The 16,109-nt window shown below is 45.3% G+C and overlaps 7 protein-coding genes across 7 annotated transcripts; 4 read left to right on the top strand and 3 right to left on the bottom strand. All coding sequences in view use genetic code 12, as the record gives it.

The window, feature by feature from the left end:
• Positions 1 to 39: 39 nt before the first annotated feature.
• Positions 40 to 1,692, top strand: LODBEIA_P15790 (uncharacterized protein; the record flags this gene model as incomplete). The annotated part of the gene is made up of 1 exon (XM_066971482.1): positions 40 to 1,692. The coding sequence occupies one exon, from the start codon at positions 40 to 42 to the stop codon at positions 1,690 to 1,692; it is 1,653 nt and encodes a 550-aa protein (XP_066828517.1).
• Positions 1,693 to 2,792: 1,100 nt separating this feature from the next.
• On the bottom strand, positions 2,793 to 3,170 carry LODBEIA_P15780 (uncharacterized protein; the record flags this gene model as incomplete). Its single annotated transcript, XM_066971481.1, has 2 exons — positions 2,793 to 2,818; positions 2,906 to 3,170. 2 exons carry the CDS (start codon positions 3,168 to 3,170, stop codon positions 2,793 to 2,795), a joined length of 291 nt encoding a protein of 96 aa, XP_066828516.1.
• Positions 3,171 to 3,323: 153 nt separating this feature from the next.
• On the bottom strand, positions 3,324 to 4,805 carry LODBEIA_P15770 (uncharacterized protein; the record flags this gene model as incomplete). The annotated part of the gene is made up of 1 exon (XM_066971480.1): positions 3,324 to 4,805. The coding sequence occupies one exon, from the start codon at positions 4,803 to 4,805 to the stop codon at positions 3,324 to 3,326; it is 1,482 nt and encodes a 493-aa protein (XP_066828515.1).
• Positions 4,806 to 5,227: 422 nt separating this feature from the next.
• On the top strand, positions 5,228 to 8,371 carry LODBEIA_P15760 (uncharacterized protein; the record flags this gene model as incomplete). The annotated part of the gene is made up of 1 exon (XM_066971479.1): positions 5,228 to 8,371. The coding sequence occupies one exon, from the start codon at positions 5,228 to 5,230 to the stop codon at positions 8,369 to 8,371; it is 3,144 nt and encodes a 1,047-aa protein (XP_066828514.1).
• A 39-nt stretch (positions 8,372 to 8,410) lies between these two features.
• LODBEIA_P15750 (uncharacterized protein) lies at positions 8,411 to 9,139 on the bottom strand (the record flags this gene model as incomplete). Its single annotated transcript, XM_066971478.1, has 1 exon — positions 8,411 to 9,139. The coding sequence occupies one exon, from the start codon at positions 9,137 to 9,139 to the stop codon at positions 8,411 to 8,413; it is 729 nt and encodes a 242-aa protein (XP_066828513.1).
• Positions 9,140 to 11,277: 2,138 nt separating this feature from the next.
• LODBEIA_P15740 (uncharacterized protein) lies at positions 11,278 to 13,035 on the top strand (the record flags this gene model as incomplete). The annotated part of the gene is made up of 1 exon (XM_066971477.1): positions 11,278 to 13,035. One exon carries the CDS (start codon positions 11,278 to 11,280, stop codon positions 13,033 to 13,035), a length of 1,758 nt encoding a protein of 585 aa, XP_066828512.1.
• A 1,068-nt stretch (positions 13,036 to 14,103) lies between these two features.
• Positions 14,104 to 15,642, top strand: LODBEIA_P15730 (uncharacterized protein; the record flags this gene model as incomplete). Its single annotated transcript, XM_066971476.1, has 1 exon — positions 14,104 to 15,642. One exon carries the CDS (start codon positions 14,104 to 14,106, stop codon positions 15,640 to 15,642), a length of 1,539 nt encoding a protein of 512 aa, XP_066828511.1.
• Positions 15,643 to 16,109: the final 467 nt, after the last annotated feature.

The following is a 16,109-nucleotide window of genomic DNA, read 5'->3' as shown; positions in this document are numbered from 1 at the left end:
TTGTTTGTCAGTTTGTTTGTCTGTTTACTTTTTTCCTAGATGACCAAGGCTGTGCTCAAACACAAGGAAAACGTCGTTGAATTGTCGGCCAAGGGGATCTCGTCCTTGGTTTTGGTGCAAGTTGTCACGAAGCTATTCACGTTTATCCTCAACCAAGGGTTGGTTCGCTTCATCACCCCACAGGTGTTTGGCTTAGCCGCCTATGTGGAGTTGCTCCAGTCCACCATCTTGTTTTTCAGCCGAGAGGCAGTCAGGCTATCGGCCCAGCGCATACCGCAGAGGAAAACCAAATGGAAATCGTTGCAAGAGACTATAAACCTTGGATTCTTGGCCATCGTCATTGGTGCGCCCGTTACATTGGTTGTGGGCTATGTGCAAGGGTACCGTTCCGCCAATTTTCAAGATCACCTTCTACATTTGCCCTTTAGCCGAATAGCAATTGGTCTCCTCTTGGCCTCGGTTGCGTTGGAGTTGGCGATTGAGCCGATTTATTGCTTGTACCAGTACGAGTTGAAGTTCAGCGAGAGGTCGAAATATGAAGGGGTTGCCGTGTTTGTCAAGTGTGCGGTAACGTTTTTCGGCGTGGGCATCTTGTCCCGCAAATTATTTGTCGTTGGAAACGAGTTTGATGGAGCTGCGGTTCTTTCGTTTGCATCTGGCCAATTCGCCTATGCTCTCACGCTAGCTGTGCTCTACTCAAACTCGTTTGTCAAGTACAGAAACGTCAAAAACTTGCCCGTGCGGTACGCTTTGCATCGCGTGGTTGCCTCCCACTCGAAATGCTTTGACGCCGGTGTCTTGCAGATATTCAAAGGCTTTTTCGTTCAAATGATATTCAAACAGCTCTTGACCGAGGGAGACAAGATTGTAATCAGCCACGTTTGCACTATCGAAGAACAGGGAACTTATGCAGTCATCTCCAACTACGGTTCAATCATTGCGAGACTCTTGTTCCAACCATTGGAAGAGTCGACGCGGCTCATGTTGACCAAAATCACCACTGCGGTTACAAAGACGAAAGAAGACACGGTTGCGCAATCATTCACTTATATCAAAATGATCAGCTTGTTTTATTTCAACTTATGCTTGTGCATCCTTCTCGCTGGTGTCACCAATGGACCGTTCCTTTTGAAATTTATGCTCGGAGCCAGGGGACACTGGGCAGATACAAACATATTTGAGCTCTTTGCATTGTACGTGGCTTACATGCCATTCTTGGCCTTCAATGGTGTTCTCGAGGCCTTTTTCACAAGCTTGGGAACGTCTCGCGATTTGCAAAAGTACTCCCTTTTTATGACGTTACTCACCGTTGCCATTTTGGGCATGCTGTACTGTCTAATCTCAGTCTTGAATCTCGGCTTGCAGGGGCTTTTGTTTGCCAACATGGCCAACATGTCGATGAGGATAGGCTACTGTTTTCTTGCGCTTCGAAACTACTACAGCGCCACCGACTACAAGTTGAGTTTGAGAACCGTGCTTCACTATATCGGGCCCTCGGTCTTCACGTTAGTCGTTGTATGGGTAGGGCAATATCTTTTCGTTTTCCACAGAGAGTCAATCCTCACGAAGGACTGGATAGAGCTTGGTAAGAGTGCCATTTGCTCGATTTATTTGTTGGCCAATTTGATGATCCTCGAGAGAAAGAACTTGAGTCACACTGTTGCCAAAGTGTTTAAAATTAAAGATCTTTAGGACATAAAACAGAGACAATAGGGGTATATTAGTCTTAAAAAAAACGCATGCATTATGATTTTTTTTGTTTTTGACTTAATAAAATGTAGGTTTTTTATAGAGAACTGTTCTTATTCAGAAATCAATTAAATTAAAGGAGGTAAAAAAAAATCAGAGTCGTAGACCACGGATCTTTCGAGCTACTAGTAATGCAAGATGTGCCATCCAGTATCGCCTCCGTCACGGACGACTTGCTGTGCTGAATTACTTCCCTCTAGCTGTTGAGTCGTTAATTACCAGGAGATGGCAGGTCTGATTCCTCAAGAAGCCAGAATCCCAACCGCGAGGATCGAACTGGACACTTCGAACAATTAAATTTTTTAGTAGCCGCGAGGACCGCAACTTAGTTCACTTCCGCCAAATGGCCATCACAGCCGCAGGAGACAAAAACTGTGACTACTTAAATGTGACTGTCAAAAAGTCGCTGCGAAAAGTAGGGAGAGCGAGATGGCCATTCCCGTCATTACGTACACAACCACCACCACATCCACCACCTACATCACCAGATTATGTCACTCAGCGAAGTGCAATTGCAGCTCGAAAACCTAGCCAAGTCAGTAGCTGAAAAAAACCAGCAATTGGAAGCTTTGAAAGCTGAGTACGCGAGAAAATTAGACGTTGTAAATGGCTATATTCAAAGCCTTCCGCAGTTTGACCCCACGGGCACCACATCGGAGCAAGAGTTTACGAGGTTACTACTGCAACTGCAGGCGCTGCGATGTCCCCACTGCGATAGGGATATACACGGACAGGGAGAGAGCGAGTTCATTCTAATACCGAAAAGAGTTGTTGTTGGCCTGCTGGTTTATGAACAGGGAAGCCACACCACTACAGTTCCCAACTCCACCACGACGCCGGTTCCAACGACACATCGCTCATCGAAAAACAAACACGGAAGAAACGTAGTTTGCTCTTTTTGCAAAGAAGTGGGACACACGCGAGCCAAATGCACGACAAGACTAGGTACACCGAAACGTTAACATGGTTTTGCCAATTTTTTTTTGTTCTTTTTTTTTTTAATATCTTATAGTACACATTCATGATTATCCGTCGACGACTCACTATTTTGAAGCTTGCACCATGGCCTCTGTTAAAAAAGAAACTGTGGTTAGTATCATTGGTTTTTTTTTTTGTTTGATCAAATTGGAACAATGCTGATTTTGAAACGACGTACCTCTCCTCGATGCATCCTGAAGCAAGGTGCAATCCACCAAATTCGGATTCATGTGAACGTATCGAACCGTCGATCCTCTTATGAATAGGTTCTTGGTAGCTTGTAAATATGGATATTTATCACCATTATTGCATGTTATGTTGTCGAGCTTCAAATTCAAATATTGGTCTACCGACTTTAAAGTGCCTCTGATTTCCAAGTCGTTTTTCAACTCCACTACCACCTCTTGGTCGACTAGCGTCTTGAAAAAGCTAAAAAATAACATCGTTTTCTTGGGTTTTGCAGCAGCGGCTTAGTGGGTGTGGTGGGTGGTTGATCTAGTTGGCAGGTTGGAGGTATTGACGGCTTTGGGGTTTTTTTTCCAGACTGATTTCAGACAATCGCCTTGTATGTTTTTCTTTTTTTCCCTTCTCTGTAACTATTCTCTAGCCTCTCTCTCTCGCCTCTTGAGTGTAGTAGAGTTTACCATTTTGTGAGTATCAAAATGGAGCTGCCGAGGCGACACGCAAGTCACCGACTGGTCTGTTGCGAACTCACTCGTGTGCTTGTCTGGTTTTACGGGTGATGTTTGCGATTGTCTAGCAAATTGGCGACGATGGTGGTGGTGCTGCTGCTGCTGGTCTTGAAACTCTTCAGCAAAACCCAAAATTTCGCCAGATTCAATAGATTTTGTGCAATAATAGTGAGGATCAAGCAGCAGTGGTGGTATCTCATCATAGATGTTGTAATGCGCTCTCAAATCGGGTTCCAGAGCGAGCGATACGTTGGGCAAGTCCTTTAAATACGGATTACTGTTTTCAAAAGGCTTATCGTCGGAGCTGGAAAAATTGTCATAGAAATTATTCTCCTTGTTTCCCAGAAAATCCACCAGCCCCGATATTGGTGTTGGTCTTTCGCGAAACACAATGTTGTCGAGATTAGACACATTGGTCACCCGCTTCAATGGGCTGCTTTTATGGATTTTATGGATTTTATGGGTCTTATGAGAGATTTGGTCTGTTTTTGAGGTTGATTCGTAGTTGGAAGGAGACCGGCCGCGCACAAGAAAGGGAACAGTAGTTACCGCGGCAACTGTAGCAAGCCTGCTTGAATCGGCTAGTTCAGCTAGAAGGTGCACTTGCAAAACAAGTTTGGGCTCGGCCCCATTTGACACTCTCCTTTTGGGCGCGTACGCAAACTGCAACCTCTCGTATTTTGCAACTGTGTTGTATGGTTTGTCCTTTTCATAGTTTAGCAATATCGAGCTCGGGCGTGTTGGCAAAAGCCGATTATACTCGCACTTGAATAGATGCTCAAACTCTTGCAATTTGGAACTCTTTTTCACGTTGGAGGTCTGTTTAATCACCAGGTGTTCGGGTATTCTGCCCGGTATCACGGGAACCATTGGTGGCTCGGACACTGGTCCCTTGTCTCTTTTCGGGGTATGTTGATTGAGATTGACTTTTGTCTTTTCATTGGCGTATTGGCTGCTCAATCTGATGAGGAAACGCTTTATATTTGCACCGTGTGCCGCACCATCTGCCGCACCATCTGCGTCATCATCCGCCAAAGAAAAAGTGTCTTCTTGAAACACCGACTGGCGGGCCCCCAACTCGTCAAAGTCAAAACTTGCAACCACCGAAAAGTAATTTCTCTTGTAGCATACCCATGTGTCGTCATTAAACAAATCAAAGCCTCGATCTATCCTCGCCGATAATCTTGGGTGAACTAGTTCCCGCGTTGAGTCAAGCCGTATTTGGTTGACTATTGTTGTTTCTCCAAATGGGGGCCCAATCTTGTACTGCTCCTGTGACCTAGGTGCAACCCTTACCCTCTCGTAAGCTTCATTTCCAACGCCGACAACAGGATCGGATTTGATGATGATGTCTGGAGGGTGTTTGATACCTCGTTGTCGAAACATGTTTTGGTTGGAAAAGTGCTGCAAAACTTTTAATTTTTTTAGGCGGCTATCCATAAAAACCTGTTCTCTTTGAAACAAAAAAAAAAGGAGAACTAGAATGTTTCAACAAAAAATGTAAAGTTGATGGTCTGCTTTCAGTTGTTCAAGGTAAAAACCACAACGCTATACTTCCTCGTCTTGTTTATTAGCCTTGAGCTTCTCTTTCTATTACATTCTGATCAACTGAGCGAACTGCAAGCTGCAAACTCCAAGGTCTTTTCGACAACCCCGTACAAGTATTTTTTGAAACACTTGGTAGCACATTAAAGCGCATTTCCTTAACAGCTCAGTTCAGATTTTTTTCCAAGGGGCATCTCATCAAGAGCCCTCTTCCGATCCACGGAACCATTTAATTGCGCTGCAAAAATAAGTCAAAAAGGAAAATGGGCAAGAAGGCTATCGATGCGCGTATCCCGGCGCTTATTAGGAATGGGGTTCAGGAGAAACAGAGATCTTTCTTCATTATTGTTGGAGACAAAGCTCGTAATCAGTTGCCGAACTTGCACTACTTGATGATGAGTGCCGACTTGAAGATGAACAAGTCTGTTCTCTGGGCCTACAAGAAGAAGCTCTTGGGATTCACGTCACACAGACAAAAGAGAGAAGCAAAGATTAAAAAAGACATCAAGAGAGGCGTGAGGGAAGTGAATGACCAGGACCCCTTCGAGGCGTTCATCTCGAACCAACATATCAGATACGTCTACTATAAAGAAACCGATAAAATCTTGGGAAACACCTATGGAATGTGCATACTCCAGGACTTTGAGGCCATGACGCCAAACTTGCTTGCCAGGACAATAGAAACCGTTGAAGGAGGCGGGCTCGTGGTGATTTTGTTGAAGAGCATGACATCTTTGAAGCAGTTGTACACCATGAGCATGGACATTCACGCGAGGTATAGAACCGAGGCACACGATGACGTTGTTGCGAGGTTCAACGAACGGTTTCTTTTATCCTTGGGATCGTGCAGCAACTGTCTCGTTGTGGATGACGAGTTGAACGTGTTGCCCGTTTCAGGGGGCAAACACGTCAAGCGCTTGCCTCCGAGAGATGACGAGGAGTTGCTTCCCAAACAGCAGGAATTGAAGGAGCTCAAGGAGAGCTTGGTTGACGTGGAGCCAGCTGGAAGTCTAGTCAATCTAGCCAAGACCATCAATCAGGCTCAGGCCATCTTGACTTTTATCGATGTGATTACCGAAAAGACCTTGAGAAGCACGGTGACCTTGACAGCAGGACGAGGACGCGGGAAATCAGCCGCATTGGGTGTCGCGATTGCGGCGGCAGTGTCACAGGGCTACTCCAACATATTTGTCACATCTCCATCTCCCGAGAATTTGAAAACTTTGTTTGAGTTTATTTTCAAAGGGTTTGACGCCTTGGGGTACACCGAGCATGCCGATTACGATATTATACAGTCGACAAACCCCTCGTTCAACAAGGCTATTGTGCGTGTCGACATCAAGAGAGAGCACAGACAAACGATCCAGTACATCTCTCCCAACGACAACTACGTGTTGGGCCAAGCAGAACTACTTGTGATTGACGAAGCGGCAGCCATTCCACTTCCAATTGTAAAGAAACTAATGGGACCTTACTTGGTGTTTATGGCGTCAACAATCAACGGTTACGAAGGTACTGGTCGCTCATTGTCCTTGAAATTGATCCAGCAGTTGCGAGACCAGCAACAACAAACGGGACACGCAAGTGACCTAGAAATTATATCGAGAGATAAGGCACTGACGAATGGTGGCGGCCAATTGACGAGGAATTTAAAGGAAGTTGTCTTGGACGAGCCAATCAGGTACGCACCTGGTGACCCAGTAGAGAAATGGCTCAACAAATTGCTTTGTCTTGATGTTTCCCTTTCCAAGAATGCAAAATTTGCTTCCAAGGGCACACCGCACCCACTGCAATGCAATTTGTTCTACGTAAACAGAGACACGTTATTTTCCTACCATCCTGTTTCGGAAGCATTTTTGCAAAAGATGATGGCCTTGTATGTTGCCTCGCACTATAAAAACTCCCCCAACGATCTTCAGTTGATGTCGGACGCTCCAGCTCATCAACTATTTGTGCTCCTCCCGCCAGTCGAGGAAGGCGACAATAGGATCCCCGACCCGTTGTGTGTCATACAATTGGCTTTAGAAGGTGAGATCTCAAAAGAGTCGGTGCGGAAATCGTTGAGTAGAGGCCAACGAGCGGGCGGAGATTTGATCCCATGGTTGATATCGCAGCAGTTCCAAGATGAAGAGTTTGCCTCGTTGTCAGGTGCCAGAGTCGTGAGAATCGCTACCAATCCTGAATACGCGGGCATGGGCTACGGTTCAAGGGCCATGGAGTTGTTGACGGACTACTATGCTGGAAAATTCACCGATATAAGCGAGTCGTCGGAGTTGAATGACCACACTTTGACTAGGGTCTCCGGCAAGGAGCTTGCCAATGCTTCGCTCAAGGATGAGATCACCTTGCGCGAGGCCAAATCGTTGCCCCCGTTGCTTTTGAAGCTTTCTGAGAAACCGCCATACTATTTGGACTACTTGGGGGTCTCGTATGGGTTCACGCCGCAGTTGCTGAAGTTTTGGAAGAGGTCAGGCTTCACTCCAGTTTATTTGAGACAAACACCAAATGATCTCACGGGAGAGCACACGGAAGTCGTCTTGAACGCGTTGCCAGGTAGAGAAACGAAATGGCTCCACGAGTTTTCCAAGGATTTCCACAGGAGATTCTTGCAACTTTTGTCGTATGAATTCAAGAAATTGCCAGCTGTTCAGGCACTTGGTCTAATTGAAGCAGCAGAACAAGGCGAAGGAAGTGAATCACGAGGTAAACCTTTGACAAGCGAGCAGTTGAACGAGGCTCTATCGCCATTTGATTTGAAGAGGTTGGACTCGTACGCCAACAACTTGTTGGATTACCATGTGATTGTCGACTTGTTACCGCTCATTGCCCGAATCTATTTTACGAGAAGAGCTGAAAATCACGTGAGCTTGTCGTCAGTGCAATCGGCCATCTTGTTGGCAATTGGCTTGCAGCATAAAAATATGGATCAGATAGCTCAGGAGTTGAATCTACAATTGAATCAAGCGATGGCGATGTTTGCCAAGACCATGAGGAAATTCTCCACATTTTTCAGGGGAATTTTATCAAAGGCTATTGAAAGTGAGATGCCCGAATTGGAGGATGAGCAGGTGAAGGAAATCGAGGAGAAGGAGCAGGAGGAGCAGGAGAATTATGATGACATTGAACAACGGATGCATGCTGACTTGGACGAAGCTGGAGGTGAAGCGATCTCCGAAATGCGGGAGAAGCAAAAGGAGTTGATCAATGCTTTGAATTTGGAGAAATATGCCATTGCCGACGATGAGGAGTGGGATGAAAAAGCCATGTCGAAAGCTGCCAAGGGCAAATCGGGCGGATCTGGAACTGTGAGTGTTAAAACGGGCAAGAGAAAGTCCAAAGAGAGCGCTAGTGACATCTACGAAAAGGAGATGAAAGCCGTCAAAAAATCCAAAAAGAGTCACAAGTAAAAAAAAAAAAAAAGTCTATAAGTCTATAAGTTTACAAGTTTACAAGTCTTCTATTATAGCGTCTAGGGATTTGTTCACGAGGCTGAATAACGTGCTACTCTCTTCATTGGCAATGTCGTTTATCTTGTACTCTGCAGATGTCAGTGACGGTTTCAAATTACCCTCCATATCCTCGTCTTTGAAAAGATACTTGTGGCTATCGACAAACGCGGGCCATACAATCTTTTCAAAATAGTCTGGTGGATCGACCCAGAAGCCCTCCACTGTGGTATATCCTTTTCTAGACTCTCTGCGCTTTTTCAATGTCTCAAAAGAAGCATGGAAAAAGAGCTTGATGTCAAATAACTTGATCACTTCAGGGTCGTGGAAAAGCATGAATCCATCAACAAATACAATATGTTTCCCCTGAAATTTATCATTTTGCGAGGCTATCACCAGCTCGATTGTCTCGAGCTCGCTAGAACTCAAGCTTAAATCGACATCCTTCAGCTGAACCGACTCCACCGGTGATTCTCCAGTCCCATTTTTCAAAGCCTTTAGATAGGAAGTGAACTTGTCAAAGTCGAGTGCTTGCGGGCAATCCCAATTCTGGTACCCAGTCGTGGCGTCAATGGGGATCTCGGAATCGGTCAAGTAGAAATCATCGAGCTGCACGAGGGTCACGTGCGGGAGCAACGATGTGAGTGTGGTGGCCACGGTGGTCTTTCCACTGGATGACGGTCCTCCGAATGCAACAAGCACCACTTTACTTGTCGCTCCTTGACTCATTTAGTCGTCTCTGGACATTGTAGATCAAGATCTCGGTGAAGATTGCGAGTGTTGGTTTTTTCCTTTGCTCTTTTTCATTTTTTTATTTTTTATTTTTAATTTTTATTTTCCAGAAACGCAATGAGCTTTCTATTCTTCTGGGACAGTTGGAAAACGCAACTGCTTTTGTCAAAGTCTTTCCAAAAGTTGTCACGATAAGATCTCTAAGTTGAGAGGATGTTCTCGTATCCTAAATGGTGAGTGTACTGTTTTTGATGCCAGGTGTTCGCCTACAGGATAGATCAACCCCGGTCTGCTTTTCGTCTTAACTTTACCCTTGCTTCATTTTTGTCTCGTCTTTGGAAGATTGGCCAAAACTTGTTCCATTAGACAGTTACTTTGCTTCCACTGTTTTTAGAAACTGCACTGTACTTTGCTTCTTCAACTTTGCTGGCAAATGTTGATTTAAAAAAAAAAAAAGGTCTCCAGAAAGGGGAATCCGCAACCTTGGAAAATTGCCGCACCGTCTTTCAAGGGCCCTTGCTAAGGCATGATGCTGGTTTGGACTCACGGATGCGCCATTTACCCTGCTTCGTGAGTTCTTCACAAGACAGTGTACTTCACCTAAGCTGGGTAGAGGCAGCAGCAGGCTCTTGACGCGTATATATGCGCGCATGTTCAGCAGCAATAGTGGTAATTTTTGCCAATTCCACCGCATGTTCACTTGACAAAGGCCAGAGAGCCAGACAAAGAAGAGATAGAAAATTGCCTGTGATTTTTAATCCAGAGAAGCAAGTGCCAGCTGCAGCGGCACTGCAGTTTTTGCTGTTGGTGCAGCAGGCGAGCTAGAATCGCTGAAAATCCTCCATCTCAAACAAATCTGAAGCCAATTTGCCTCTTCTTCTTCGTCGAGATGGAACACCTCTGCTTGATAAATAGGTAACAGTGTTTAGATGCTGCGCATGGGCCACCTTTTAGACTCCAGTGGTGCTGCTGTTGTTCCTTTTCAGTGCAGATCAGATGCTGAAAGTATTTCCCTTTTTGGGAAATCGATGGTGGTTCTCTCTACCCGCCAACTCTAGCAACAACAAGTAAAAGAAAAAGCGCTGCTTTGAATACAAGATACTTCTTACACTCATGCAACAGTATTGCTCGAATATAGAACATCACAGCCACAGCCTGATGCAAGAACAAAACAAACAGAAACGAAAGAAAAGGGATAGAGCCATATGGAGTCCCACAGGTTCATCAGCTCGAAAAACTTCTCAGAAATATTTTTAGGTCAAGTTCTGCATCTCTTGGATCTCTAAGTCCTTGCCAACAAACAAAAGAAAAAAAAATGCCATGTAGTTTCTTGTGATCTTGTTAAGTATATAGATTGACAAAATATATCCATCTGTATGTGTCTATTAGTGCTGCTTGAGATTGACGGTAGGCATCACGTATAATATGTACCTTAAATTAAACTAAAGTAACTTAATAATACAAGGGAAGGAAAGAAAAAAAGTTTCGCAGCCTTTTTTTTTAAAAAAACCTCCAACTGGGTGATTAACTGCTTTGGGCAATATCTGGGACAAGAACTTGTTTGAAAATGGAAAAATCTCCATTTTTTGCTAAACACCCCTTTTGCAAGGTTACGACCAACCCGAGTGACCGGATCCAACTTTAAAAAGTAGTTGATCCCCCTTTATCGAAGATCGTCTGGTTGCTGTAGGAGGTTTTCCACATGGCTGCAATAAATACCGTGACTCGACTTCGTTGATTCTTTTATTTATCTTTATGTTATTTTATTTCATTATTTTATTTGTGATTCTTTGCTTTTGGAACTTTTTAATATCAGTCCACCTTTTGCACAAGATTCCAGCCTTGCACATTGTCTCCAGTTGAGCTTCAGCACTTGGTGACAGCGCTTGTTCGTATAAGAGAGGGTGCCATCCAAAGATTAAAAAACCATTACCTCAATCCTACATCACAGATCCGAAAGTAAAACGATCAACTTGGGGAGGAACAGGGATTGCTTCAATTGCCTTGACACCTACATTTACATTTTTTTCACACTCACTTTAAAAGTCACTTGATATCTCCTAGCAGATACATTGCACCCTCCTCGAGAAATTCAAAAATAAAATCTTTCAAAAGTGTTATCGATCGTTAATTTAATGAGTGGTCCTCTGGCCAATGATTTGGTTCAAACTCAGTCCTCAAAATCCACTCCGCCCAAGGCATATCCCAACTACTCCACCAAAAGCAACATCACCAGCAGCAACACCACCACCATTGCATCTTCACGTGCAGACAACCAAAGTTTGCAACCGCTTCCACCACGATCAGCTTCGGATCGAGAGATCCTCAACTCTTTGAAACATAGCTTCAAAGTAGACAGTGGTCAATATAAGCATTATGAACACCAGGCGCTGATGAGTTCGCATTCAATTCAAGATCTCATCGACAACAGCGACAATGAAACTAATGGCGCTGCCATGGCTGGGTCAGCCAGGGGTTTGATCAACCAGAAGTTGTCGGAGCTATTAGATGTGCCATTGCAAGAGACCAAGGAGTTGCCATGGCCGTACAATACGGAAAACTTGGGGGATTTGATCAAATTGCAGACGGAAAAGGAGAAAACGAGACAATGGGAAATGAAAATGGATTTGGGTGCAAAGACCACTGAACTATTGCAGTTGGCTAAGGAGTTGGGAGTCGACCCCGATTTGATTCCCCTTATATTCTTGTCGGAGTCAGTCAGCTCGGAACATGTTTCTGGCCAAATTATTAAACTCAAAGCCAAACCAGAAGAGTTTGTTGCTCAATTATCGGAACGATCTCATAAATTTCACCACCAGCACCACCATACTTCCGACTCCCACAACATCAAGAGAAAACATGCGGACACGTTGCTTCCTTCCTTTTCCGAAACCACTCAAAGCATACAAGCCAACGGCTCGCTCGTGTCGCCCTTGAGGTCGCCCGATAAGCTGCCCGTACTTGCCCATAGGCGGATTGTTTCAGATGGTAGTGATTCGAGTGCCGGTTCAATTTTGAAGACCTTTGTACGGGAAAGAAGCTCAGTTGATGAAGCCGGGACAACAACAGCAACAGCAACAGCACATGCACCTCCAAACGTGAGTCAGGCCAATGCAATGCAGAAGTTGGACGCTCAGAAAAACCAAGGGTCGCCCGTTCACCTCAGGCTGCTGCAACATCTGCCCATTTTGTCATTTCCCTCGCATCTAGTCACATCCACTCAATATCCTTCCTACTATCCCATTCCTCAAGCTATACCCCAGCCACCTCCCGTGCCTCAAACTCAGCATTTACCACAGCCTACACCAAGCTCGCATCTTCATCGCAAGTCCAGTGCTTTGGAGTTGGAGTCACCCTATTCTCGTAAGCGAGCATTGTCATACCAACCAATCTACCCTGCCGCCACCACAAATCCCACCACCACCGCATCCACATCCTCGTCCCAAAAGCAGCAGCCTTCGTTGTATGCATCGTCGTCACCACCCGCAACTGCAAATGCAACTGCAACTACAAATATCCACAGCTATGCTGCTCCCGGGACACACCGATTCAACTCTGTTCCAGCAACCACGCCAGCACAGCAAGCGGGCCCCATCTTTGCATCAGTGTCGCACTCTCCGCAGCCGTACGCACCACCACAAGCACTACCACCGGCACCATACCCACCCGCTTCATCATCGTCGCAAAAGCACAAGCCTCAAGTGCCACAGGTCCCGTCGCATCATTTCGAAGTTCCCGACTCCTCAAAGAGTGTCTTCAAATTAGAGAGAGACCTCAGTCCACCAACCAAAAAACCCAAGAATGGCAAGGGCACGGCAAACATCAACTTCATGATCACGACTCCGAAAAACCCCCCAGCTCGAAAATACAACATTCCGTCAAAGGAGAAATAAGCGGACAACACCCCACCCTACTACAACTTCATTTTCTATCAATCTTTTTTTTTTTTTTACTTTTCGTCAACGGCACGGCTCATTTCTGGGATCAAGATCACATCGTATATTTTTATTTTTTCAATTCTTCACGGGGGTGTCGTAGTTTGGATATTCGCATATTCTTTATATATATTACATCATTTTAATATCATTATACGCATTTACCTCATTTACGCAAATTTCGAGAACGCTTGAAGCGACTGATGTGAAATGTAGGGCTCGTATTGTTTATTTAGCTTTCAGTGACTGCAATGTGTTTGATTTGGATTGACACTCAGATTGTGATCGATGGTGTTGGAACGGAGCCGAGGCTCGCAATTGCCATATTCAGTGTGTGCGGTGATAGCTTTGGCTATGGCGAGTTTCTCCCACGTAGCGTGTCGCGGGTAAGGGAGAGCGCGCGCGGTGTTACGGCGTTAACGATCAGTCCCGATCAAGTAATCTTCTTCGGGGTTTTTTTCTCCGATCGCGTGGCCATAAACCCCGATGGAGAATGGGCAACCATATGGCTTCTACGTTTGAAGATAGAGAGGTTCCATAGCTCAAGGTAAATGAATCAGCCGTTGCGGAAAGAGCTTCCCCCCCCTCCCCTGAGATACTTGCTTCATTGCGCTTGGGGCACCAAGATTGTGGTCGAAAAAAGGTGAGACCGGAGCGGAACCGCACAACCGTTTCATGACATCGATTTCAAGATAAGAAGAGAATTACTTCCTTTCCTTTTTTTCTTTTTTTGTTTGACATGATGGCTGCGAAAAAATAGGTGCATTTGCATCAAACAGTCATGGATAGCCACAACTGATGATGAAGCCTTTTTTTTTCAACAATTACCAATTTCACGAATGTCATTTGTATTCTTTTACAGGTACATATAAAGAAAGGGCTTTCCCCGGGGGGCTAGCCACATTCTTTTTTTGGGTTGTCACGTACTGAATATATGTGTATATATAATTAATTTTTGGATCTCATGAAGATATCGCGTTGGAACCACCACTGACAACATCTTTTCCTCACCATCTACCCTCCACCATGAACAACACTCCACTAGAAGATGGCAAATCTGAGAAAGAAAACACCCCGAGCTTGACCAAGGAGCGTACCCACAAGGAAGTTCCCTACACGATCTTTGAAAGGAACGAAAAACTCTTGCTAATAAGCATCCTAAGCATGATTGGTTTTTGGAGCACGTCAAGTTCACCCATTTATTTCCCGGCGTTGCCTACTCTAACCAAATACTTCCACACGTCGACATCGATAATGAACATCTCCGTCGTCGTCTATTTGATATGCCAGGGCCTCGCGCCAACGGTCTCGTCGAACCTTGCCGACTATTTCGGCAAGCGGCCGGTGCTCTTGGCGAGTTTGGTGATCTACATCGCGTCATGCGTCGCCTTGTCTCAAACCAATGTCTTTTGGCTCCTTGCTGTCTTGCGTTGCATCCAAGCCGCGGGGATTGCGCCGGTGATCGCGATAAGCTCGGGTGTTTCGGGAGATGTCTGCACTAGGGAAAATAGAGGCACCATGGTTGGTGCCGTGTCGGGTATCCAATTGGTTGGAAATGGGATTGGCGGGCTCTTGGGAGCTGCGTTGATAAGCGGCTTTGGCACATGGAGATCGATTTTCGTTTATTTGGCGATTGGTGGTGGAGCCACGTTGATTGCAGCGGTTTTGCTCTTGGCGGAGACTTCCCGAAAGATTGTTGGGAACGGCACGGTGATGCCCAAGAGCATCATCAACCGGGCCTTGTTGATATACTGGCCCTTTTTCAAGAAAAAGATGACCAATGACGTGTGCACCATTTCTCCGCGGGAACCATTTGATATCTTGGGCCCCTGGAAAATATTGGCCAAAAAGGAAATCTTTCTCACGTTATTGCCTCTGGGAATGCATTTTGCCGCGTGGACCATCATGCAGGCCTCCATATCCACTGAGCTTGAAGGTCCCAAATACAACTATGGAGTGATGCGCGTGGGATTGATTTATTTGCCCCAGGGTATCGCTTGCCTAGTTGGTTCCTTGATTGTTGGTAAATGCATGGATTTGTATTACAAATACCGGAGAGATCTTTACGATAAAAAGATGGAAGATGTGCCAATCGACCACCGGCCTCCTTTAAACATCATTGAAACAAGATTGACCCTAACGGTGGTGCCTGCAGCTTTGATGATTATTGGGTTGGTCATATTTGGATGGTGCATTCAGTTTCGCAGACATATTGTCTCGATCATCATATCATCCAGCCTCATTGCCTTTTCCTCAACCTTGTTCATTTCCATATGCACCACCATCTTGGTTGACTTGTACCCCTCCCAGGGAAGTGCTTCGGCAAGCTGTCTAAACTTGGTGAGATGCTGGCTCGCAGCCTTGTTCACTGGTGTTTTAGACAATATGATCTCGAGTTTGGACTTAGGGGGTACTTATACATTGGTTGCTGGATTGTGTTTGATAACCGATGCGTGCTTGGTCTATGTTCTTTATTCAGCAAATCAAAAGAACAAAAAGTTCCCACTGAGGGAAAGCACCAAGGTGCATTCCAGGGCCAACTCATTGATCGATGTTAGGCAATGAACCGTTTATAGAGACATAAAAATTAGATTAAATCCCATGTTCTTCCATAAACCCCCAGGAGTAGAAAAAGGGGGGGTGAAGGGGGTTGATTTTGATCACCACCCTGACTGACTATCTTTGTCTCCTTCAGCTCTTCTTTTTAATGCCATGATATAGCACTAGATGCAACTTTAGATCTATGTCGTTATCAAAGAACTCACGACAAAATTTGCAATGATGCTTCATTGTGGTTGCTAGCCGTCACAAATGATGTGGACCACCACCGCCACCACCATCACCACCCCCAGCAGCACGGGTGGTAAGAAAAACCAAGCGTTATTTATACTGGATCATATCCATACCCGATCCTCTTTTTTTTGCAGAGTTCTTGATTGCACTCAAGGGTCGTCTAGAACCATATTTTTGAATAGAGTTGGTGGGACAACCATAAACCTCCAACCATAAAAAAATGGGGGGGGGGGGGGGGG

The sequence above is a fragment of the Lodderomyces beijingensis genome (genome assembly GCF_963989305.1).
Source record: "Lodderomyces beijingensis strain CBS 14171 genome assembly, chromosome: 2".
NCBI lineage: Eukaryota > Fungi > Ascomycota > Pichiomycetes > Serinales > Debaryomycetaceae > Lodderomyces > Lodderomyces beijingensis.
Note: the sequence above shows the minus strand (reverse complement) of the source record. Positions and strands in the feature narration are given on the sequence as shown.